Source organism: Zeus faber (genome assembly GCF_960531495.2).
Source record: "Zeus faber genome assembly, chromosome: 21".
In the NCBI taxonomy this organism is placed as follows: domain Eukaryota; kingdom Metazoa; phylum Chordata; class Actinopteri; order Zeiformes; family Zeidae; genus Zeus; species Zeus faber.
Window position 1 is genome coordinate 20,623,662 of NC_137208.1, and position 25,040 is coordinate 20,648,701.

Here is a 25,040-nt window from a genome sequence, read left to right on the forward strand (position 1 = left end):
GGTCAGATAACACTGATAGACCAAATAGCGCTTCTGTTCTTCTCGCGAGAAACGGGATCGCGGAAAAAAAAAAGATGGCAGAGTCTTAAGGCCTGGTTTGAGCTCAACCCGAAAAAGCGGGGGGGGGGGGGCGCCCAAAACAAAACAAAACACAACCAAAGACACTTCAAAATGAAGCCAAAACTGTGATTTCAAAAAGGTGATTGAGTTCAAGTATCGGAGTGTGGGGGGAAAAAAAACAACAACAAAAAAAAAAAGAGGCAAACTTTTTTTTTCCCAGTTAAACGCATCGAAAGCTTATCAAATAAATACAGTGTACAAAAAGTAACCAACCCCCGCCCCACCCCAAACACCAACCCCCTAAACACCCCAACCGTGAACTCCATCCCCTCACTCCCTCCCTCCCTTTTCATATGTGAACGCGCGCTGTCAATAAATAGAAAGAGAGTCTCCAGAAACAGCACCAACCCCCAAAAAAGAAGCCGGTCCAAAATTGAGTCTGTTCTGGAACGGGCTGGGTGGTTAGATTGCAGTTTGGAGCAGGATTAAAGGAATGCATATTATAAAAGAGATCATTGTCATCCCGTAATGACGAAGCGCGTCGCCTACGTACATTAGTAGCCCCAAAACATTACCCAATCCCCAAGAGAAAAAAGTCTATGTCTGAAGATTATAGTGGTCAATATTGGTGGATGGTTGCCATTTTGTTGCTGTTGGCGGTGGTGTTTGCTGAGTTTGGAGCAGCGTTCCTTCGGTCACATATAAACCAAATATTTTTGTTTTTTTTTCGTATTCGTCACAATTTTTTTTGGTCGTATTTATATTTGTTTTTTATTATTTGTATGTTTTTTTTTTGTTTTTTCTTTGTTTTTTTAACACGTGTCGCCCGCTCCGTCGCAACGCTGCAGTCTCCACAGCTCTGGCTGTACAGGAGAGAGAGAGAGAGAGAGAGAGAGAGAGTCCGCCTCCTCCGCCGCAAAAAAGGGGAGGGGCTTGTTCTGCTATGTACATGTGAGGACTGGGTGCAGGAGTCGGGCGGGGCAGGGCAGGTAAGGAGGGTGATAGTGCTTTTGTCGTGTCATCGATGGTTCTCTCCGCCTTCCACTCCTCCTCCTCCTCCTCTTCCTCCTCCCCCTGGGGTTGTGTGGGGGTGGCTGGGGTCAGCGGACCTGGGGGGCGTAGCCCTCCTTCATCAGGCCCTCTTCATAGTCCGTCTGGCACAGGATCATGTTGTTCTTCAGGAAGAACTTATCTCCCACGCAGAACCTGCACGGCAGAAAAGACAAAAGTGGAGGTGGGGTTACATAACCATCGAGGAAAACAGCATCTCACCGTGAGCACAGAGGCGGCGCATGGGGCCCACGCTTCTCTCCCTGTGCCTCTCCCTGCGTTATTTACTCACCCCCCCGGCCCCCAAACTCCTCCACGCGGCCCCCTGTACCCGCACACCCCAGCCGTACCCGGCTCACTTAAGAAGACAATCAATTTGATTACGAGCGTTGGGTTCCGGCTGGAGGTGCTGGCGGTATATCTGCAGTCTAGTCTGTGTGAGTGTGTGAGGGTCACTTTCTACACCCACAGCTGTTAAGGAGAAACAACAGCGCCTGACCCGACGCCGCCACACCGCCCCCCCTCCCCCCAAAACCCCCCCCACTACAGTACAAGCACAGGACGCGATTGACCTTTCTCTGCCGGGCGTCGGCCAGATTATGTCGGAGTAGCGCGGCTCCCGCTCGCGCTCTGTGCTGGAGGGACGCTTATCTCCCACACGGCTGGTTCTACAAGGTCGGCCAGCGCCCCGGACCGCTGTGTTTGCTGAGGGGGGGGGGGGGTGGAGGGGAACGGGGGGAATTCCGTTTCCAGCACCTAGAGGTGTTTCTTGGTCAGCGGCGCCGTGTTCGCTGAGAGGGGTTGGTCGTACATCCCATCGATGAGTGGTCCTCCCGAGCCATAGACTTGAGACGGATAAACTCTCCGGCGTCAGGGTCCACTGAGCGCTCCAAACCTCTGGGCGGGGTCAAGCCTGGCCTATAAATACGTCTATAACGCCTTATTAATTTAATCATGTACTCAGTTATGATGCTGATGGTTCCTGCTTGTTTTTAGTTTAGACGTATTGAAGTTAGTTTAGATCTGTTAGTACACTACACAGTAGACCAGTCATGGAGCGTGACTGGTCTCTGTAGGAAGGATACAGTGGAATCCCCATTTTTCTTGTTTTCACAAATAAAATGAAGATTTCACAAATCTGAAAGAGGGTTTTAAATGCTGTTTCATATCAATACAAGAGTAAAAACGTTTACCATTTGTTTCTTTTATTTAGTGAATCAGATGACTAAAAAAAAGATTACAAAAAAAAAAGGTCTAAAATACATTTAAAAGTTTTTCACAAAAATAGTGCTGGCGGTTGAAGACCGCTGCTCTAGAGCAATGAATGACTGTACTGTATACGTTGACTCCATATAAATATAACTCCTGGCGATATTCAGCGTTCTACCGGCCTGTAATCACGTTGACGTCTTGGATACGTTGAAACGCAGGCGACGGCGGACCGCGCAAATCAAATAAGAGCTAATAAGCATTCAAGCCGGCGGGTGACATGGCGATTAACCAGCGGGCTGGAGGTGGGCTTTATGTAATGATGTCATCTGCCCCGCCGAAAACGTGTCCCCCTTTAAATGACACATTCTTTCCCAGAATCCATTAGTGGCTGTCGTTACTGACACAGTGCTCCCCCCCCCCAACCTTTCTTCACTTAGAGGATTCTGTTTATTTACAGCCCGTGCTTTTCTCTCCCTCTCTCTCTCCTCCCTTTTGACGCTCTTCACTTGGCCCGCTCCCCCATCCCCCCCTTGCCTATTTCACATAGCCAAATTGTTTCTGCTCGGTGAAATGTCAACAGCGTGTGTTGACATCCGTGCGCCAATTATGATGAGGATATTATGCCTGGCATGTCGGAGGCGTGTCTGATGAAGGAGCTGGCGGTGCAGCGCTGCTTCCACGCGGCGAGCGCGTGCTACTGCTCTGAAGCGATGGTTCGATTGATATCTCGAATTGCAAATATAAATAATAATAAAAGATGTTGGAATCTGATATTTAACATTCAAAAAAAAAATAAAAATAAAAAATGCAGTGTTTCAGCAGAAATGTATAATTTTTTTTTTATTATTAAAATGTTGCTCCCCCTGCCAACATGTGAATCAGGGGAGTACTCAGTGGCGTCACTAAGGGTTGTGGCCGCACTGAGTGACACCAACCGAGTCGAGCTGAAAACAGCCCATAATTCAACAGCAGCAGCATGGCAGAGAGTCTGGACACCAGCTCAGTCTTAAAAGCCACGTTGGAAGTACTTTGGTAAATTAACTGTAAATTGTACCGATACCATTTATGTCTCGTTGTTTCTGTTTTTGTTGTTTGCCCTATGGCAATGACCTAACACGGATCAACACAGCCCGTTGGTCAAATTGTAACATTTAAAAATTGGAATAGATATTCGAAAATATTCGAACTTGTGTGTTTTTCAGAAGGAATATTCGGACATGATTTCTGGCCAATGTTGACAGCCCGAGTGCGCGCACAGGGAACTGCGGCATCTGCAGCTCAAAAGTCCATCAGTAAACATTCACAATCTATCCAGAGGTGATGATCACCTCGCGTAATTGCAGCGCAGACCCCCTGACGCCTCCCCCGACACTGCTCCTCCTCGGCCGCCTCTCTTCCTTCCTTCCATCTCCCTTCCTTTTACTTTGAGGCGACTGTAAATAATGAGTCTTTGGAGACCCCTCGTTGGAGGGAGGGAGGAGAAATGGCTTCCGCGGGCACACGCGGAGAAAGGGGGGGGGGGGATGTATCGCGATGCCAGCCGTTTGCCTCGGAGGCCTGCGTTAACGAGAGAGAGAGCGAGCGAGAGAGAGAGAGAGAGCGGATTTAATTACTGCTGGGATGCAGGTTCACTAACAGTTGGCTCCCTAACACCGATGCTTAATTGTAGCACCGTGTTGTAAACCTGTCCCAGCGTGCGGCCACGCCATCAGAGACGCACATAGGCAGGTCAGATGTATGTGCCGCCCTATTGTGGTTCCAGCACCTTTCATGCCTATTTGTGTTTGTTTGCATTTGTTAGTGCGCAGTTGTGGAGAGGCGGATTTGCCGTTGCACTGTTCCCCTCCGAGTTCTCTACTCCGATCGTGCACAAAGTGACAACTGTGTCCCTTATTGCCTATTAGGGCTCCCGTCTAACAGCCCTGACTCATGACACACGCTGCACCAGTGGCTGAGCTCGGCTGCGCTCAGCCCAATTGGTGTCACTCTCCCCCTTCCAAAGGCTCCAGTCTGGAGGGGGGGGGGGGGGGTCCTGAAGGGTCCCTTCCTTATCAGCGCTGACCTTCCCCACCCCCCACCCTCACCTGCACTGTCACCCTGGCCCCCTGCTCCCCGGTACTGCGGCGTCCCAGGAGCCTCCGCCGCGCCGTGGCCTCCAGCTCATCAGAGGGAAATTGGGCCAGCACGGGCCAGATGATGAGGCTGGACGACAGCCCAATCGATTAGCTGTCCCCCAGGGCTGATATGTGGCTAACGGCCTGCTGGATGGACTCTCATCTCTCCCCTCCCCTGTTCCACACCCGCGCACACACATACGCACACAGTGTATCACCTCCCACCTCCCTCCAACAACCCTTTCTTCCCTCAGAACTAGCCCCTGTCCCCCAGGCCACTAAGACCACAGTAGTTCTCCCTCCACCTGGCTCGGAAAGGGGTGGGGTGGGGGTACTAACTGGGCTGGCTGATGAGAAGGTCACAGCGGTGGGATTTATGTCCACTTTAACAGTGTGAGGCCACTCTGGGTGCAGACGTGAGCAATCAGTGACAATGTAAGGAGCCTATATTTCCACTGATGGGCCCGAGAGAGGAGCGTCCCGTCCCCCCCAACCGCCCCCTCACAGCGTGACGCCAATACAGGCGGCATGTAAAGGAGAAGAACGTCAACAATAACATCGAAGAAGAAAAAGCAGCCTCCCCATTGGGCTCCCGCCTCCCACCTTGTGGAGGTAGACCCCCACCCATCGGTTTTGCGTCCGAACATGCTTCTGCAACACGGCAAGGCCAGTGGGGGCTGAAGACGACGATGATGAAGATGATAACGATGATAACGATGAAATACAGGAAAAAGGGTTGCTCTCGGCTTGCCATGACGTGTCCACTCTGGGCCTCCCCCCGCACTAATTGGCCTCCCACTTAAAATAAGACCCTTTTAATGGCTTGGCACAGAGTGGGGGTGAGGGGGACCATTAGAGTCCGGCGCAGCGAGTCCATGATGAAATCAGATTAATAACCGGCTCAGAGTTGGCCACTTTCTTGGTTCTGTGTGATGTGACACACACACACACACACACACTCACACACACACACGCTCACACTCACACTCACACTCACACACACACACACACACACACACACACACACACACACACACACACACACACAGAGACACACACACACACACACACACACCAGAGGGGTTTCTGATGCTGTGGGTGTCTCAGTGTGTGTGGTCAGTGTGTGTACCTGCACATGTATAGGTTGAATTGCAACTCTATTGCAGCAATTCAACCTTCAAGTGGACAACACGGTCCGTGGCGGTGGCTGACCCACAGGAGCGCAGGGTGGGGGAATAATTACACACCGGGACCCCCAGCGACCTCAAGATCGCTCGCTCTGTTTATCAGATTTCACATTTTCCGACGATGTTCCTCTGAGAAATCTCCTCTGGGCCATTTGCAAGATGGATTAGATTGCTTTATTGAAGGCTGGGGGGGAGGGTCGCTGGTAGTAGTACGGACAGCGGCAGCAAATCGGTATTCCAGACAAACAACCGACGGGAGCCTATTTCCAGGCAGGGGCTGACGACGACACTCTGGAAGAACTATTCAGGGAATTCTTAACAACACCCCCCTCCCCTGAAAATATGGAGAAGGTCATTGTAATAATGAGTCTTTGAATGTGGACTAAACATTGAACATGGCTTCTTGAGTGGCCACGTTAATCCCACATTTCTCCTTCAGTGTGTTTGGGAACAGTGCGATTCTCAAAGAAATGTTGAGAACAGCGTGTGACTTCTTCTGGCTGCATTGTGCGCTTGTCACCAGGTGTAAATACCACTGTTAGCCCACTGTGCCAAATTCTACCTGTTCGTTTTAGTGAGCTGTATGTCAAAAGCATTCTATTCAATTGAGCTTTTAGGGGACAATCAGAATGGCAGAACTGGACAGTTGGGAAAGCACTCGTGTGGTGTGTCGAATGAGATTGATGATTTCAATTTAATTGGTCACCCTTCAATAAGAGAGAGGACCGTGTTTATGAGCGTCTTTAAAAAACAATTCTTTGCACTCCCTTTCTGTTTAATTGTTCCCGTACAGGCTTATTTACAATACTGCACAATACACCGACTATCCACAACATTAAAACCACCACTAAAGCCACTAATATTGTGTAGCTCCCCGTCGTGCCCCCAAAACAGCTCTGACCCGTGGAGGCATGGACTCCACAGGACCTCTGAAGGTGTCCTGTGGTATCTGGCACCAAGCAGCAGATCCTTTAAGTCCTGGAGGTTGTAAGGTGGGTCCCCCATGGATCAGGCTTGTTGTTCCAGCACATCCCACTGATGTTCCATCGGATCGGACACTAACAACGGCCATCCACATGATGTAGAAGAAAACATGATTCATCAGACCAGGCCAACTCCTTCCATTGCTCCATGGTCCAGTTCTGACGCTCATGTGGCCATTGTAGGTGCTTTCAATGGTGTACAGGGGTCAGCATGGGCACTCTGACCGGTCTACGGCTACGCAGCCCCATACACAGTAAGTTGTGATGCACTGTGTGTTCTGACACAGACCACACGAGCTAGACTTGGCTCCCCATGCGCATCAATGAGCCAATGGACGCCCATGACCCTGTCACCGGTTCACCGGTTGTCCTTCCTTGTACCACTTTTGGTAGGTACTAACCACTGTATACCAGGAACACCCCACAAGACTTGTCATTTTGGAGATGCTCTGAGCCAGTCGTCTAGCCATCACTATTTGGTCCTTGTCAAAGTTGCTCAGATCCTTACGCTTGACCATTTTTCCTGCTTCCAACACATCAACTTCAACAACTGATTGTTCACTTGCTGCCTGATATATCCCACCCCTTGACAGGTGACTTGGAACGTGATGATCTTTGTTATTTTCTTCATCTGTCCCCCACCATGTACCATGGAACAGTTTGGTTATTTTACACATTTATTTTACTACGCACATCTTTCGTTGGTGACGTTTCTCTGAGAAACCACAGACTTTTTGAGAACCGGTTTAAGAAACTGTATTTCCCCCCTGTTTACGCCGCACTGCCGCTAAAGTCGCGAAACGAAACCACAAACAAGTTGCAGCTTCAATTAGAGGCCAACGCCATGCCATGAATCTTGTCTGATTGTCGGCGAAATTGTGATGGGCGGTAGGAGGCGGCACGAGGCCGTGGCGGACCGTGGCGGACCGCGCCAAACGCACCGAAGTCGATTTTATTCAACAGTCCATCGGCTGCCCTAATGTAAAAAGAAAGATTTGCTTGCGCTTAAATGGGTTTTAATGCGCGAGAGCCGAGTAGGTCTGCCCAGGCCCGGGTGATGAAGATTAGCTGACTTCTTGCATTAGGGGATGCTGTCTGGCGCAGCCGCCTGAAGTGGCAAGACAATAACCCAGTGCTAATTGTGCGTAACCAGGCCCCTCGCCTTTAGTATGCGCAAAGTGTCTGGCTGGAGCCTGTGTGTGTCTGTGAGAGAGAGAGACACTTTGAGAGACGGTGATGTAGCGTGAGCGAGAGAGGAGGGTTTTTACCTTGCACATTGCACTAAACTTGCCAGAGCTTTAAGTGTTGATCTAAGATCTAGATTTTCTTGACTCCAAAGTTAGCCTACTTCTGATGGGTCAATTCTGCTTTTGTTCTTGGCCACTTGAGTTGGTGGAGGATCTTTCTTCATCCGAGGGTGCCATTCTTCTTTGTGAATGTTCATGCACATCAACAGTTTACTGACCACATCTGGCTACGCTGGTTTCTCAAATTCACTGCGGCTGACCTTCACTTCTTTGCCCGATCAGTGCATTCTTGCTGGCAAAGGCCACCAACAAGGGAACAGCGTATAGACGACAAGTATAGAGAAAGTAGAGAAAGTGTCCGTATCAACTATGGGGTTATTATTATTTTTTTAACAAACGAATCTCACGGATTACCACTTTAAACACGCTGTCAGTGAGCGTGAGATAACGGGCCTTGGTTCTTCTGAGTGCGCAGAGGGTGTAGACAGATCACTCACACTGAAACCACACGTCACGGCACCACCGACCGGAGACTGGGGATTGACGATGCCGCTGCCATCTTGATTTACCCCCTACGAGCGCCCTCCTGATTGGGCGGCCGGCGTGACAGAGGAGCGGGAATCTGTCCAATCAATTGCTTAGGAGCTCACCTCTGATTGCAGAGCTGGCAGGCGAAGCAGTCCAGGTGGTAAACGTTCTCCTTGGCCCTCATGACCATCTCGAAGGCCGGGATTAGCTTGCTGCAGGCGGCGCAGTTCCCCGTTACGCCGAACAACCTGAGCCGGGCAGGAGAACGCACGCACGCACGCACACACACACACGCATACACACACACAGAGGGAAATAAAAATCACAGATACAATGTCAATACCGGTCTGAAACTGCCAAATCCAGAGTTTCAATCAACAGCGCAACTGCTATTCAATATCACATCTTAAGAGGGTGACTGAGGGCTGAGACAAGATAAATACGCCACTGCAATCCACTGGGGCGGACAGCGTCTCTGGATCTGTCACAGAAATATGTTTGAACGCTGCTCCGCCACTGTAGGCGCGGTGGGAACTAGCGGTGAGAACTAGCGGGGGCCGCTGCGGGGGCCGCAGCTTGTGCCTCCACTCCAAGACGCTGGAGAAGCCCCCGTCACTGTAGCGGCAGATCCAGGGGCATTAGCCTGGGTGTTCATTAGAGATTCAGAGCCCGTTAGTGCACGGTGACCTCGACCAAGCCACAAAGGAGGGAATGAAGGAAGGAAAGAAGGAAGGAAGGAAGTAAGGAGGGAGGAATACATCTGATAACGGGAAGAAACGCACACACACACACACACACACACACACACACACACACACACACACACACACACACACACACACACACACACACACACACACACACACACACACACACAAAAGTCATATAACAAAATAAGCTATTAGGCCGACTTCTTGGGGCACTTTCAGCCGTCGTTGTTAAGATGATAAAACAGCACGCCACTCTCAGAGTCTGTAAGAGATCGCAATCTGATAAATGATCTTGGTGCTTGGGATATGCAGGGTTGTTTATTAACCTTCACAAAGTATGTTTCCCAGCGGCGAAGGAGGCAGATAAATTGTGCCCCCGTGAATACCTACGGAATTAAGGGGCCACTGTCGACACACCTTGAGACAATGAAAGATATCTCTCCGCGCGCAGCAGGCGGCTGAAAGCCGAGGAGCAGAATAGGAGGAGGAAGAGGGGGAAAAAAGGGAGCGAATTTGATAGATCAGCGCCGGCTTAATTAAAAGAATTATGCCTTGTCCTTTGAGCCATCTAAATATAGATACGTTTGTGTTATCTCCTGTCCTTGCTCCTTCTGCGCAAATGTGCGTTGCCTGGAGGCCTTCTTGTGAAACGGATAAAATGAGGATTTTTCTCCATACAAAGTCAAGTAATTGATCTTAAAAAAAAAAAAAGAAAAAGGGAAAAAGAACAAGAGCCGATAGATTTTAGTGTGCGATAACAAGCGTGACTTTTGAACATGAACATCAGCGCGTTGTAAAGCACAATTATTTAACACGGTGAGACAAAGGCGCAAACAGTCTCAACTCCGCAAATATATCAAAAAACCTCCTCAAATATCCTCCAAAAAAAGGAGTTTTTAAGCTTCTTTTCCTCCTTTGAAAGCTAACCTTTGCCATGTCTCCATATTGGACTTTCTTCATTGTGAGGTCGTGTTTGGCCCAAACACGATTCAAGGCATCGCGCACTCTTTCTATGTTACAAAGTCGAATAATCCGGCTGGGTTTTTCGAAAGAACCGGGGTAATCTGCGTGCACGGCAGTGGTTTCCGCAACGCGTTCCTTTTCAGCGGACGCCAATGGCAAGTTAGAGATACAGCTTCGGGAGGACGCATGACCGCCCCACCACGTGTGAATACACTCCTTCTATGTGGAGTGGAAGAAGTGCTGGAGGTGGAACAATCCGAAGGAAAAGTTGCATTCGCCCCTTGAACGTATACTTATAAACTGTATATATTTATTGGGGCTGTCACAATGAATGCGATAATTACATAAAAAAACAAAAATGTGTTTTTTGACGCAGTAACGCATGTTCTGTTATGACTGTAGGATTTTTGCTTCAAGGAGGGTCTTTGGCATGAAATCCTCGCTGTCTGATCTGTTTGTGGGTGTGTGTGCTCTTTACAATCATTAGTAAAGTCGTCTGTAGCTGCCGCGGCAAAGTGACATAGGTGACATCTGGTCTTTCTCGCACACCCCGCCCCCCCCGGCCAATTCACACTGGTGTAGGTCCCACGCGGCGTCTGCAGAGAATAGTCAAGATAAGCGGAAATGTGCGATCAGAAATGGTGGTTTTGAACGATAAAAGTTCATATTATTCTCCTTTTCAACAAGTTCATGTCGGTCTCTAAGGTCCCCAAAACATGTCTTTGAAGTTTTTTTGCTGAAAATACCACTCAGATTATACATTCTAGCCATTCTAACATGCCCTGTTCTCGATGGGCTGTTTGTGTGTCGCTTTAAACCGAAATGAGCTGCTGCTCCCCACACGCCACTCCAGAACGCTTGTGTCTGGGGTGGGGGGAGGGGCTTTCTATATCACCCCTTACGCACGGGGCTTTTCGGTTTCATTCAATCAGGGAACGGAGGAAAATAAAATAAATGCATCTACAATAAAAACACATTGTTTTTCTTGGTTTTGTTTGGAGGAACTCGCATCAGATCGTGCGCCGACGTTACTGCCAAACCTGTTGTTTTGGGGATTTTTTTTTTAGAAAGGTTTACAGAGATTTAGAGATTTACGGGAAAATATTTAAACGGGGCGACAAGGAGAGAAGGGTAAAATGCAGCAATCCCAGGGAAAACGGGAGGATTGACAGGCATGCCTCAAAAAAAAACCCAGCTCAACTACTTTTTAAATACTTACATTTCCCCCATCTGCAGTTTTGTCACGGACAGCGATTCCTTTCTTTTAAAAGATCGGCGCTGGTCTGGGCAGCCAAAAACAGAGCAGTTCCCAAACTGAGATCTTAGCTTCGACAAAATGCTAGCGGTGCGGAGCTGGGTATTTCTCAGGCCGTGGGTGGAGTTTCTCAGCTGGTGGGCTGTTCTAATTCTAATGAGGCGCCACTCCATGTAGGAAGGTGGGCCAAATCTGAACGGCTGGTTTAATCACATGTTTTCTCAAATAGGGAGCCCACATAAAACTGACTTGGGTCATCTCATTTCACGGTTTGTGTGTTAGTAGGCCCACCGGCGACCCGCATGTCTCCGATGGGCCTCTGACCCAAATTTTCATAATATGTCCCCTTTAAAGGAAACACCCCGCCTCTGCCGACTCGCGCCGGGAACAATACCCTCAAAATCAAACGGTTCTTTTTGGCGGCTCGTGACACGTTGGCGGGCGGAGCGGGGCAGGGGTAATAATAGTCTTCAGAGATTCACCCAGACTGCGTTTGGCAGCGACACAAGCCAGCCGCGCTCGGCGCTTGTGCGGCAAACAGACTTCAAACGCCCGCGCTGTGCCCTGCAGAGAGGGGAGGGGAGGGGGAAGGATGGAGCGTACCTGCCACTCGTCTTTCGCCCGCGCCGCCAGTTTGATGCCACGTGCGCTAATGGCTCTCGAGGGAGGCGGCAAATTAAACGCAGTTTGCTCGTAATGAATTCAAAGGAGAGCGCGTGCGCAAGCCCTCCGCGAGAAGGTTTTCCAGAGGAGGCTGCGCGACAGAGAGAGAGAGAGACGTGCGGGGCCTCAAGGTCTGTCTAGTTCTGACGCCCGAATATAATTGGCAATAAAATGCATCGGATTCTAATGCGTCGCTCCGTCTGTGTGTCTGTCTGAGGCCAACGCTGAGCTGAATGTCAGCCGCCTTGCGTGCGAGGACAGCGGGTCTAGCTAACACGGAACAACATGTGTAGAAGAGAGAACGCTCACAATCGGCTTCACACCCATGACTAAATACCATGTATATTTAAAGACATTGAAGATGCGGCATTATATTCAAATTCATACCCCCCCCCCCGCCCCGCCCTCTCTGTTCTGCTCAAATCTGAATTTGAAAGGGAACAGCGACAGGCAGCCAGCCCTGCTACCTTGCTCAAGTCAAAAGGGCGTTCGCTGTGCATCGCAGCTCGGTACGGCTCAGTGGTACCTATTTGATGAGAGAAAAACAGACGCCAATTAAATTATTCCACAAGGCCTTGGCCCAGCGCACCCCAAAAACCGAATCTCAACCCTCCTAAGCCTTGACTGCCATCGCCAAATCCCGCCCACTTTTTTTTTGGGGGGGGGGGGGGGGGGGGGGGGGGTGACCTCTGAGCTGACTGCTGGAGTGTGCTGTAACGCCGAAAATAACCACACCCCAAAAAAGGCCAAACGGATCTCACGTTTGGGGAAGTGGTGGGAGGAACGACAAAGTGACTCTGGATAAACTGTAGAGATGTGACAAAAACAAAAATAGCCATAATTCCCTTGTATAAATGTTCAACCGTTCGCAGGTGTCTCTCATGAAAGCATGAGAACCACGTGTTGCAGGAGTAGCGTTGCCAACTTTCTGACAACCAAATTCGGGTGCACGGTGCCGTGGATGTGTGGGTATGGTGTTGTGTGAATATACAGTGTAAATTCGTATTCATTCAATCATATTCATTCATTCATATTCACATTCTCTTCAGATTCGAAACAAAATAGTTGCCAATTAATTTAATAGTTGGCAACTAATGGATTAATCAACTAATCGTATATCATTATGTAAGCTTATGTGAATAAACCTCTAATTAAATTATCAACACCAGACATTACCAAAACTCTTTTGTTGTTGCAAGAATTGGCGCATTTACACAATACGTACGTACACCTGACGCACATGAGGGGGCCTGTGATTGGACGACTGGTGATCAACACATGATCTGCTGCTGCTGTTGTATCAGATCTATGATCTGTGAAGCCGTCTGGTGATCAAAGCAAGGTAGCAATCAATATACGGGACAAGGTCCAGTATGGGACAAAACAATATAGCCCAATAGCTAAAGGGGATGTCCCGGCTAATAAGGGACAGCTGGCAACCCTAAGCATGAGCTACATGCTACATGTTAAATGCTACATGCTACATACTAATTGCTCACTGATTGAATTTTCCCAGAGTTAACTTTGTTTTGTTTATCTATGTTGTGTTTTCCAGGGTTGGGTGTATTGGTGTGTGTGTGTGTGTGTGTGTGTGTGTGCGTGTGTGTGTGTGAGAGTCATTAAATATTCTGCCAGAGGCCTTGGTCTCCTCCTCCTCCTGCTTCCATCCATACCCCCCCCCCCCCCCCCCACCCTAACCCCCGCCCCCACCCGGCACTTCAATTGCTCCAGCCCTCGCTTGTGCATTCATCAGCTGGTGGATTAGAATTTGTTTCCTCACAAACCATTGATCATTGGCCTATTACTAGGCAAATGACAGTTAATTACCCACTACATTAACCACCGGGACCCGGGGACCAGCTCCCCGTGCCATCAGTCAACATGATGAATGTGGCAAGTTCAGTTCCCCCACACAACCCCACCCCCTCACACACACACACACACACACACACACACACACACACACACACACACACACACACACACACACACACACACACACACACACACACAACACGCACGCCGCCTGTCCGCCTGCCAGGCCAGCAGCAACCCCTGGATCTCACTTCCAGGCACTCGGAAATCTATGGCAATCTGCATAATTACTGGCTTGGGGTTAATAACAGACAAATGATTTGTTGAATTTCAGCAAAGGGCTTTTTCTTAACTAAATTGAAAAAAAAAACAAAAAAAAAAACAGGATGCGTCGTCGCCTTTGCCACACTCACTCGTGGCAAAAAATGGTTGCCTATGGGTGCGAAGTGGCACCCCTGCCCCCAAATCCTAAATCAGAGAAACTCGGCATGTGACGGGCATACGTTTCCGGCGACCCCTGGGCCTCCGCGTGCGTGTTAAAGACACATTAACGCTCGCGACTGATGGGAAAGTGAGAAAGGGGGGGTGTGGGGTGGGGTGGGGCTCTGGGTGAGGCGGTTAAGGATGGCAGATGTAATCAGACTTGTGGGTTCTTCAATTTGGCGCAGCCCCCCCACCCCCAACTGCATGTGTGATTGTCAGTGATTAAACAACTCTGGGGGCCAAATTATTTCAATTACCATGGGCCTGACCCTGGGAATTGTCCCTGGGATAAGATTTTCCTCCTTGAGTGCCCGGACTTGACTGGCTGCCGCCTCTATCAGTTCTCATCTGCACCTGGACTCTGATATACTAATGATGAATTATGGCCCACTCTCTGGGAGACTGCCGACCATACAGAACAACGCTCCTCTCGACTGTCAGCCCCCCCCCCCCCCCTTAGGCGGAGCCCTCGCACAGCGCTTCCTAATTAGCTCCTATGGAAACTCGGGCTCTGCAAGTTTGGAGAAAAACACCGCGCACGCCACAGATAACTTCTATCGGCGCCGATGTATGCAAACGCCCTCCTGGTAAGGCAAGATGCCCCGGGAGAGAGAGAGAGACAGAGACAGAGACAGAGAGACAGAAATACTTAAGAGCTGTCACGTATGTGTAATGTTTGCTCTAATCTAAATTTCCTGTAAAAATGCTCTTACAAAGCTATTGTGAAGTGCACACACACACACACACACACACACACACACACACACACGAAAACAGAAAGATTAACAAATATTGGAAAGAGGATTCGCCGACAAAGTGGCCTTTCAGGCTTTCAGCGCCACATTTTGGCAAGGCGGTGTTAGGATTTGAAGGGCCCATTTTGCGGCGGCCGTAATAGAAGTTTGCGACTCCCGTGGGGGCCAGATGTGCGGCGGTGACAGGCAGGCGTCCCTCTCTCTGTGCCAGTCCACCTGCAGTCCCACACCGGGTGCCAGGGTACGGCACACTGGCTCTGCAATTATCTGCACCAAACATGCACACTCCCATGAGTCATTGCTCTTCACAGCTAATTTAGCTAATCTCGACTGGAGGGGGGAGGGGCGTCCAAAAAAACAAACGTGCCTGGGCAACTGAACCCGAATCCATTTAGTTCAAATGGGAACGGCAGGTTTTTTCTTTGCGAGCCGCGGCAAACAAAATGGTGGCCGATTTACCGGGGGGGGGGGTGACAAAGAGGCGAGAGAGGTTTCGAAATCTATTCGCACACCCGCGACCCGAATCCCATATATCACGCGTGGAAGGTGATGTTTTTGGGCTCCTTGAGTGGGGGGGGGGGGGATAAGGGCGTACCAGGCTCGCGCGGCGCATTGCGAGGGCAGCCGGCGACGTCTTTCATTATCTGGAGTGGAAGTAAGACCACGGAGGCGTTGGCTGCATCGCCCTTCGTGGCGGCGAACCGGGCATTAGGGGAGATCAAATCATCGCATCGCATTCCTTTTGCGCTTCGGCAAAACAAAAAACCCCAAAACAAAACAAAAAAAAAAAAAAAAAAAAAAAAGAAACAACGCCACCCTACTCTTGACCCCCCTCACGAGGAAAATATGACCCCTCTCATTGGAACGATTAAGTGCTAAGCGGAGGAGGGGGGTCGAACACAACCACCACTTCAAATTCAATCCCTGATGATTACAGGTGCCCGTTTTTGACCCCGTGTGATTCATAAATTCCACGTGTAGGGGTGGGGGGGGGCAATTTAATTACAGGAAATCAAGAACGCCGGCATTCCCAAGATTGGATATTATTTGCGAGGTAATTGCCATACATGTGAAGTGAATTGTAGTGTTGAGAGGTTAATGGCAGCCAAGCTTTCCTGTGCCCCAACGTGGCAATTACCGCGCGCCCGGCGAGCTTTTACCATCTACGTGCCGTCTCATTAAAGTGAAAACAGAGGCGTGGGCTGCGGTGGCGTGGAGGTCACGTTTCCAGCGCTCATATTTTCTGCTACTCGAGTCTGTCAGAGACATTGGAACATAATACAACGGGGGGGGGGGGGGGGTGAAACTGTGTCCACGTCGTGTCTAATTCTGTAAATTATAAAATGTGGAGGGTCTGAAGGTCTCCAAACATTTTCCAATTTGGGGGATGACCAATCGATCCCTTTTAAGAACAGATATATTTCGAATTTTTTTACTGCTGCCGTCAAAGCCACTTACTTAAGATCCTCACTTACCGATCAATATATCAGCAATAAAAAAAAAATGCTCTTTTTGAAAATGTAGTGATTCAAAGATTTCTAATCGACAGCGCAGGCTCTACCCCAGAATCGCTGAATATGCGGAATGAATAAATTCCACCTGGATGTTACCGGGCAGTAAATAAAATAACAAGCAATTTCACTGATGGCACATTCATTCAAAAAAAGGGTAAAATTGATTTCATACTTCCTCAACATGAGGAGCTTAATAAAAAATTGGCACGATAACGCAACACGACAAAATGATGTAGTTTCAATCTCTGAATCGCTTGGAAGATTCTACTATCGATACTTTGTTTGGAGGTTTTGCAACCGTTTTCCACTCTAAATGAAGTACTACCACGGTCACAAATGAATATTGAATATTTAATTTCCGTGTCAATATAATAATGTCAATCTATTGATAGAGAATGGTATTGTGATAATATACTGAATTGATCGAATCAACATTGAATCGCGGGATCCTTCCAAATATCCAGCCCTAATGCTCACACACACAAAAACAAACTAAGTAGCTCAAAATTAAAGCATCAAAGTAATAATCGGCCCAGAACATCCGCTCCAAATGAGATGTTTGGAACGAGCCGAGTGAGACGAATTGTCGTGACTCACAAACGTTCCTTCGGAGGGGAAGCGCAACGCTACGTGTACGTAGTTTGCCCCTATTGCCAGAACTCCACTTTGACTTTGGTCTGGCGGGAGTGGCGAGGTCTTGCCTCCAGCAGGAGTTATGCATGCTAAACAGAAAACACCACCTCTCTCTCTCTCTCTCTCTCTCTCTTTCTCTCTCTCTCGGTCTCCCTCGCTCCGTGGCACAATGCCAGAGCCGGCTCTTCCCACCGATTGATCAGGCCTCCTCTTTAATGCGGCGGCGGGCGGCTGAGAAATCACTAGACTGACGCGCAGACGGCATTTTGACAGCGCGGGCCCCCCGCAGATCCCTTTGATTGCCTCTTTAGCATTTCACAGAGATTAAAAAGTGTATGGAAAACTGGTGGAGAGTGCAATCAGCGCACCGACAGCCCCCGACACCACCGCCACCACCCCCACCCCCACCCCCTAGCTGTTGCAGCTGGTAATCCCAGCCTCTCTCATTTGCTGAGTGCTCAGATATACGTTTAATGAAGGGGCAGGCGTGACCCGAGGAACACATTGATTCAGTTTTAACCCCCTCCTCCAAAACCAATTATAGATAGGATGTCTTTTCAATAATGGGACTCCTGTATGGATTTTTGCCCGGGTGATTCCTCTTTGAGGATGTCCCCCCGTCTTTGGACCGGCGTTACAACCGGTCCAAAGATGATTTCACGGCGGGCGGAGGGAGGGAAAGCAAAACAGTTACGGGTCGTGATTACATTGGTTAGAGAATGATTGTTTGGGGGGGGGGGGGGGGCACGAGACGGCCGGGGCGACCGGCGAGCGCTGCCAGGAGGTGTCTAGCGTGTTTGCCAACGCTGTCAGGTAACTTAATGAAGTTGCTAATTCCTTTGCCGAGCGACTTGTTTGTCAATGTGGCCTGGCCAAGGGCAAAAGCAGTGTGTAGCATTAGCATTCCTCTCTTTTCTTTTCACTTCCTCATGAATAAATCAGACTGTTAAAATTGCCGTATTTACATCTCATTTTACACAAGTGTAGCATGGTGACTGCATCTGTCCTGGGTTGGTTACACAAGCCGCGCTGCACCCCCCCCCACCCCCACCCCATCCCCCCCTCCAAAATTACACACTACATCGCGTGCCATCGCAGAGGTTTGGGTCCGCCGAAAGCGCTGCCATTTTTGCGAAGAGCGTTGTGCACGTTCAAAAGCTGCGTGTGTACAAACTGGAGTGAATTTGCTTTCCTCTTGGCGGGGGTCCAAAAACAACCAAAACAAATAACTTGGTATTTTCGACAAATTGTGAATGTTTTTTGATAACTGCAGCCCGTAGAGTTGCTTTTTCGTCGCTTCTTTTAAAACTGGTGTCGGTGGATGTTACTTTTCTGAGCCAGTTTCATCACACATCTTACGGGTTACGAGCTCTATCAGCTTAATAGGGCAGTGCTCTTGGAGTTTTCTCGGTTTTGGTATCAACTCGCGCATTGGAATAAAATAAGTGAAACCCCCCTGGAGAGAGAACTCTTGCATAATGAAGAAATATATTTGTTGCATGCCAGAATCTGGTGAGTAAGTAGTTGGCTAATTGGAGAAGCTATGGTGTTGCAGAGGAAAAGGCGAAAAGGCATCTGTTTTCTCCTAAAAAAAATACTCGTTTGACCCACCGCAAGGGCAGATTATGTTTAATTTCAGTGCTTTAACTTATCATGAGTAAATGGCACCTTATAAAAACACATACAATACAAGAGATACAGGTTCAAGCTAACCCAATAATTGCCATCTGGTTTAAAGGGGGCCTATTATGCTCCTGTTCAACAGGTTAATATAGGTCTCTGAGGTCCCCAAAAGATGTCTTTGAAGTTTTTTTCTGAAAATACCCCCCAGGTTATGCATTGTAGCCATTCCAACATGCCTCAAAAACCCTCTTGTTCCTGACGCTCTGTTTCAGTGTGTGTATCGCTTTAAATGAAAATGCTGCTGCTCCCCACACTCACTCCGGAACTGTTTGGCCCAGTTCTGTGAGGCTGTCACCTTAGCGGTCCACCAAAATCTGTTTCTGAACAAATTTGAGGCGAGAAATAAGCATTCCCGTTGGCTGAATCTCCACTCGCAAATAGGGACCCCGCAAAAGACTGACTGGGTTGTTTTAGTTCACAGTTTGTGTGTTAGAAGGCCCATCAAGAGATCCAAATGTATGTGCACAAGCACTGAAAAAGTGAGTTTTTCATAATAGGTCCCCTTTGCGAAAGCATTGTAGTTCTACCTTGCGATGTTGGGATGGAAGTACCGATCGTATGGGAGATGTGGCCTTGCAGGGAGGGACTTGGGGTGGGTGGGGGGGGTGGGGGTCGGGGCCTGGGGAGCTCGCAATAGTGTCTGGCAGTTCCGCTAGGCCGCGCACTAATTGAGAAGTCGCTCAGATATTCAGTACGGGGGGCGGGGGGGGCTCTCAACCCTGCATAAACCCATCTGAGCAATAGGCTGTAAGCTTGGCTGACACTGACCAATAGGCATTTGGAATCCTGTCCTCCACAAGCCCTGCCTCCACCCCCTCCCATGTTTAACTCCAACAGCCGGGCTCCGCTCTTTTACCGGCTAGTGCTGATCTCCGAATCCTTCTCCCGCATCGCCACCTCATCTCCATAAAGTCCTCATTAATGAGGGGTGGCAGGGAGAGGCTCCAGTGAGCCCCACCAGCACCACACACACTAATGCCCTAATTGCCGGCGAACTGAGCTGACTGGCTGCACCTCGGGTTCAGCGAGAGTCGCACAGAGGTGGGGCTTCGCCGGGGAACTCGCGGCGCAGCGAGGACTCAATCTCCCAGGCTGCCTCGGCGTGGGTTCATGGTGCCGTCTGTTACATTTTCACATTCAGACTCTTGACAAGGACACATTAACATTAAGAGCGGCCATGCTAGGAAACTGCCACTCACGCTCCTCTTTGGATGCGTCGAGACAAATCCAACGTTCATACCAATCCAAATTGGATTGGTATAAATGGATTGGTACACTGAACAGTGCTCGGCCAAGTTCAAAAGACCCTGAGAGAGAGAGAGAGAGAGAGAGAGAAAATATCTGCGAGGCCAAAATAATTCAGTATTTCTTCCTCCCCTTCTGTACTTATTTTGTGTTTCTCTGGAACACAAAAGGGCTGCGGGCCCTGGCCTTGGACCGCTGAGCTTGCGGTGCCCCTCTGGCCGCATCTGCCTCAGCTGCTCATTCCAGACCAGAGCGCCGGTCTCTGGGCAGCGCTCAGCCCTTCGGCCAGGTCTGGCCGGGGCTCCTCAGAGCTGCTAAATACTCTGTTTGTGCAGGGAGCCGCACTGACACCAGGGGGGCCGCAAACACACACAAACACATAAGAGTCGGTAAAGGTCACACAGGGGGAAGAGGAGAGGGGCGAGGGGTGTTTCACTAACAGGTTCTGCCTCTTTTAGTCCTCCAGCCTCAACAGCCTGCTCTCGCCCTCGCTCTGTACCTCTCCGTAGCTCCCTCCCTCTCTCTTGCAGTCCTCTGGTTGACGGGCAGGAAGCGCTACCCTCGTCTGTCTTCATCTGCTCCGGCGGCGCTCATTAATCATGTAAGGTAGCGTTTGATCCCGCCCGCCACAACACATCTGCTCGTGTCACTTGGAGCTATTTAGCATCAATAGTTAAGGACGAGGGGAACAGTGGAGGCAATATATATATATATATATATATATATATGAGAGAGAGAGAGAGAGCGAGATCATCTGCGAAAGCGCCTCATTGAATCATAACCGTGAAGCCGTAGTTGTTAGACTACAGTAGCAGAACAGTAGTCAAGCAGGGCTGAACTAACTATTATCTGTAGATATCGCTAACTTCATCTCAGCTGTTCCTTAATTTTGTTCCCCACAATGTTAGAGGCAGCAAAACCCTTACCCCGTGCGCATATTCTCTTTAGCTGAACCTCACCCGTTGCAGATTTAAAAATGGCAATTTCCTTGATCCAAACCTCTCCTTAATCTGTAAAGCCTTGTGGATCATTGCCAGAAAGGGAAAGAAGGAATAGAGAGAGAGAGGGAGAGGGGATTGAACAAGTAATATATGCATGGAAATGACCCCCGGCACTCCCCACAAAGAGGGGCCAGCAAAGGTCAAATAGCCTCCAAACTGCGCTTAAGTTTAATTAAAAAGACAAAGAGGAGCATAATTTCCAAACGGACGGGCACGATGACTGTTGGCGGAGAGGAGGAGCCCCGTCTGGGCCCTTCTTCAGCGGGACCCTATACCATGAGGCCCCGTGCCCATCTCCAACTCCTTTGATGTCAATATAGAGCGTTTATTAGGGCCATAAAGGTTAATCTTAAAGGAGGGAGGATATCAAATAAATGGAGGGGGTCTACCATCAGCTTTTTACCATGGTGGGAAGTTAGATTTAGGTAGAATGTTGTTTAAAAAAAAGCGTCTTTTACTCAGCAGGTGTAGGATTTTAATTTTTTTTCTTCATGAAGTTACGCTGACTGAAGATTTAAATGAATTAAAAAAATTATAATAATAAGTACACGCTGACATTTGGTGGCGGTGACCGAAATGAGGCATGGCAGATTCTTTTGATTCAGATTTTTTTTGCAAATTTCAAAGCTTGATTTGCTCGAGTGAATTCAAACGCAGCAAGTCAATATTCATTACAAAGAGGTCTGCGCGGTCGCAGGGGGCTTGTGACTGAAACGGTCGCATGACCCCACCCGTATTAAAAAAGTATCAGGAGATGATGGATGTGTTCAATTGCGCAAAGTAACTGATTCAATGAATTTTTCATTACCCCGCTCGCCATGTTTGGGACACAGAACAAGATAAGCTAACTGCCAAAAAAAATAAATAAATAAACCCCGACACCAGCAGAGCCGACCGCTGTGTTGTACGGCCACCGCTAGCCTCCCAACGGCCACTGCTAGCCCCCCCCTAATATCAATACCAGGCTCCACCACTTTGGGTTGACCCCAGCGATGCATGGAGACCCGTCCTTCCTCCTCCTCCGCGCCGTGATTCTCCATCCGATGGTTGATGCAAGAAGATGGAGCAAGCCGAGCTGCCACCTGACGCCACAGCGGCGGCAGGCTCTGTTAAGTCGGAGCGGTGCCGCGTCTGCCGGGGAGGGGACCGATACTGCCACAACAATGGGCACAAAGCTGAAGGCTGCAGGACTACATAGTGTTCCCACGTTGGAGCCATTAAGGCAAACGCTGCACTCGAGTCGGGTAAAAACCTCTCCCTGCACACCATCTCTGTCCGCATCATCAGCATCATCTCCAGAAAAGGGAACAAGGCTGTCTGGGTTTAAAAAATATATGTATACAATTCCCGCTTATTGATACGATAGTTAACATCGTTTCAGACGTCCATTAGGTATGGGCAGTCATTCGCAATTGACGCAAAATTCACTTCAAGTGCGGACCATTCATTTTACATAATAAGGTGCCTAATTTGGAGGATATTGTGACACAGAACAGGGTGAACGAAAACCTGTATTATTGATGAAGGAAACATATCGGCACACAACCGTAGGCTTAAATGATGACTTTTGTATTAGAGTGATCCAAAAAAACCAAAATCTGTGGATCGATGGATCTGCTTCACTTGTAAAGTGAAGTTTTTTTTATTTTATTTTTTTTATTTTTTTTACATTGACTAGCAAATATCTCTAAAATGCATCTCCGAATAATGCATTTTGCCAACAACCCGATAAATTCTGAAAACACGCCTCCATTTTACAAAATCAAGGAACACGCCGCAGGTTGGATTTAATTTAATTTAATTTAACCCTTTCGAATAGCAAAGAACTTTCAATTCTTAAGAATATTCAGACATTGTGATGTCAAAATCCTAAATCCTAAATAAATAAAACACAAATAAAATAAAACCACACAACCAAAACATATAAAATGTGCTCTCGGGCTCGAGTAACACATTGTCTTCACCTGGTTCAGCGTCGCTGTTTGTGTGTGTGTGGAGGAGCTGCCTAAGCCCCGCCCACGGTGAGACTCCGACAGAGAGCGGACGAGAGTACAGAAGCAGCGTGTCTCAGCGTAGTTTTCTTCTGTTTATTGGGCTAAGTAATACATTATTTGTGGATTTAGAAAGACATTTATGTCTCATATTTTTTAAACCTTAATACAGATATGTAGATTGCAGTATTTATTTATCTTTCCCAATTTGTATTTATTGCATTATATGTATTTGTGATTTGTGACACATAATTCCTGCCATGACATGTTTTATTAGCTTTGAAACATACAATAATTCAGCTACATTACGTCATTCAGCTGGCACTTTTCTTCAAAGTCATTTCCAAATATGTTTTTCCATGAGTTCAAATATAAGTAGAGTAGTTACGGATATAAAAAACAGATTCATGTTACGAGCAGCAGCAGCAAGCAGTTTTGATTGTAAATTCCCACGTGACTTGAACGCAGCATCTGTACTGCGGCAGAGAGAGTCTACCATGGATTCTAGCGTAGACAAAACTCGGCCGGCGACTGCGATCGTGCGAAAACACCAAAAGTTAAGGAGGAGATCGCGATTTCGAAGGATTCTTTTGTCGCCGAGGTACTGTGGTTTTGTCACTTGGGAGTTGCGGCGTCGCTCCCGGGCACTGTGAAAAAAACGCTCAGGTGCTACACCCAAATCTTGTAATTTGGGTGAAAGAAAACCCTGGTGTTTATTCCGGCATCATGTTGGCTACAATGTTTGTGACATTGTTATGTAAAAAAACACGTACGAAAACACAACGGCCAATTATCAAGGTCAGAAAAATTATTGAGGTCGTGTCCATATATCGTACGATAAGTCGAAATAGTAATTATGGCGACGGGCCAACCTATAATGACAATCGTGTTCTCTCTGTTAATAGTTTTTGGAATGATCTGTTCAAGTGGCACAACATCTAATGAATCCATTTTCGACCATTTTACAGCAAAATAAACCGCGACTGTAGGCCTCACCACGGAGGAAGGTCCGCTCTCTCCACCCTGAACGTGGCCACGCAGCTCAATCCCCCCCCGGCCCTGAATTCCACAAAACAAAACGTGACAAAATTCAGGGACCAGCTACACGGCGGATTTCCGATCGCTACACGGAGGGGAGGTGAGTGTGTGTGGGCGGATTACCTCCATTCTATTCCCCGGCATGGATAAGATAAAGTCGTGACATAGACCCCTTTCTGAACCTTGACCCCGCCCTCCCCACGCCAAAACCAATTTCATTTGGAGAGGATTGAAGTGATGTATAACGGTGGTTGTCTCCGTGGCGGGGAGGGAGGGGTCGAAAGCTGGATTTGCGACGCTTTCAAATTGAGCAAAACAAAAAACAAACAAAAAAAAAACAACAACACCATAATGAAAAGGTCGGTAGAGATTTTTGGTTTTTTTTAGGTCGCCGCCCAAAAAGGAGACCTATTTATTTACTCATAGGGACCGGGAGACACTTCGGTTGGAGGCCTTCGTTGTGTCGAGCGTACACCCATGCCGCACTAAAACGCTAATAGCCCACACACACACACACACACACACACACACACACACACACACACACACACACACACACACACACACACACACACACACACACACACACACACAACACAGAATCCCCCTGATCCGATGTGGCAATTAACAATTCTCTCACTTCCCTTCTCTGCTCCCAGTTGCACCGGGCTTGGAATTTAACACCGCTGTTTAAGAGTGCTAAACTTTAATGACCATGCCGGGGGGGCGGCGGGGGGCGGTTGGAACAATGAACGTTATAGCTACAGCTTATTCATATGCTATTACCTTAAGCCCAGCGGTGAAGGTATACGTTAAAAAAAAAAAAAAAAAAAGCGCCAGGTGGTGACAACTTAATTTTTCACGGCCGAAAAAATGCCCCCCCCCCTCGCTCTCCCTCTCTCTCTCTCTC

At 48.5% G+C, this 25,040-nt stretch overlaps 1 protein-coding gene across 1 annotated transcript in view; it reads right to left on the reverse strand.

Moving 5' to 3' along the window:
• Positions 1-1,160: 1,160 nt before the first annotated feature.
• Positions 1,161-25,040, reverse strand: part of lmo3 (LIM domain only 3) — a gene marked incomplete at both ends in the record, with an annotated part of 31,823 nt that continues 7,943 nt past the window's right edge. The window contains 2 exons of the mRNA XM_080021996.1: positions 1,161-1,266; positions 8,504-8,629. Coding sequence (XP_079878122.1) covers positions 1,161-1,266; positions 8,504-8,629 — 232 coding nt within the window. The remainder of the gene's footprint in view (positions 1,267-8,503; positions 8,630-25,040) is intronic.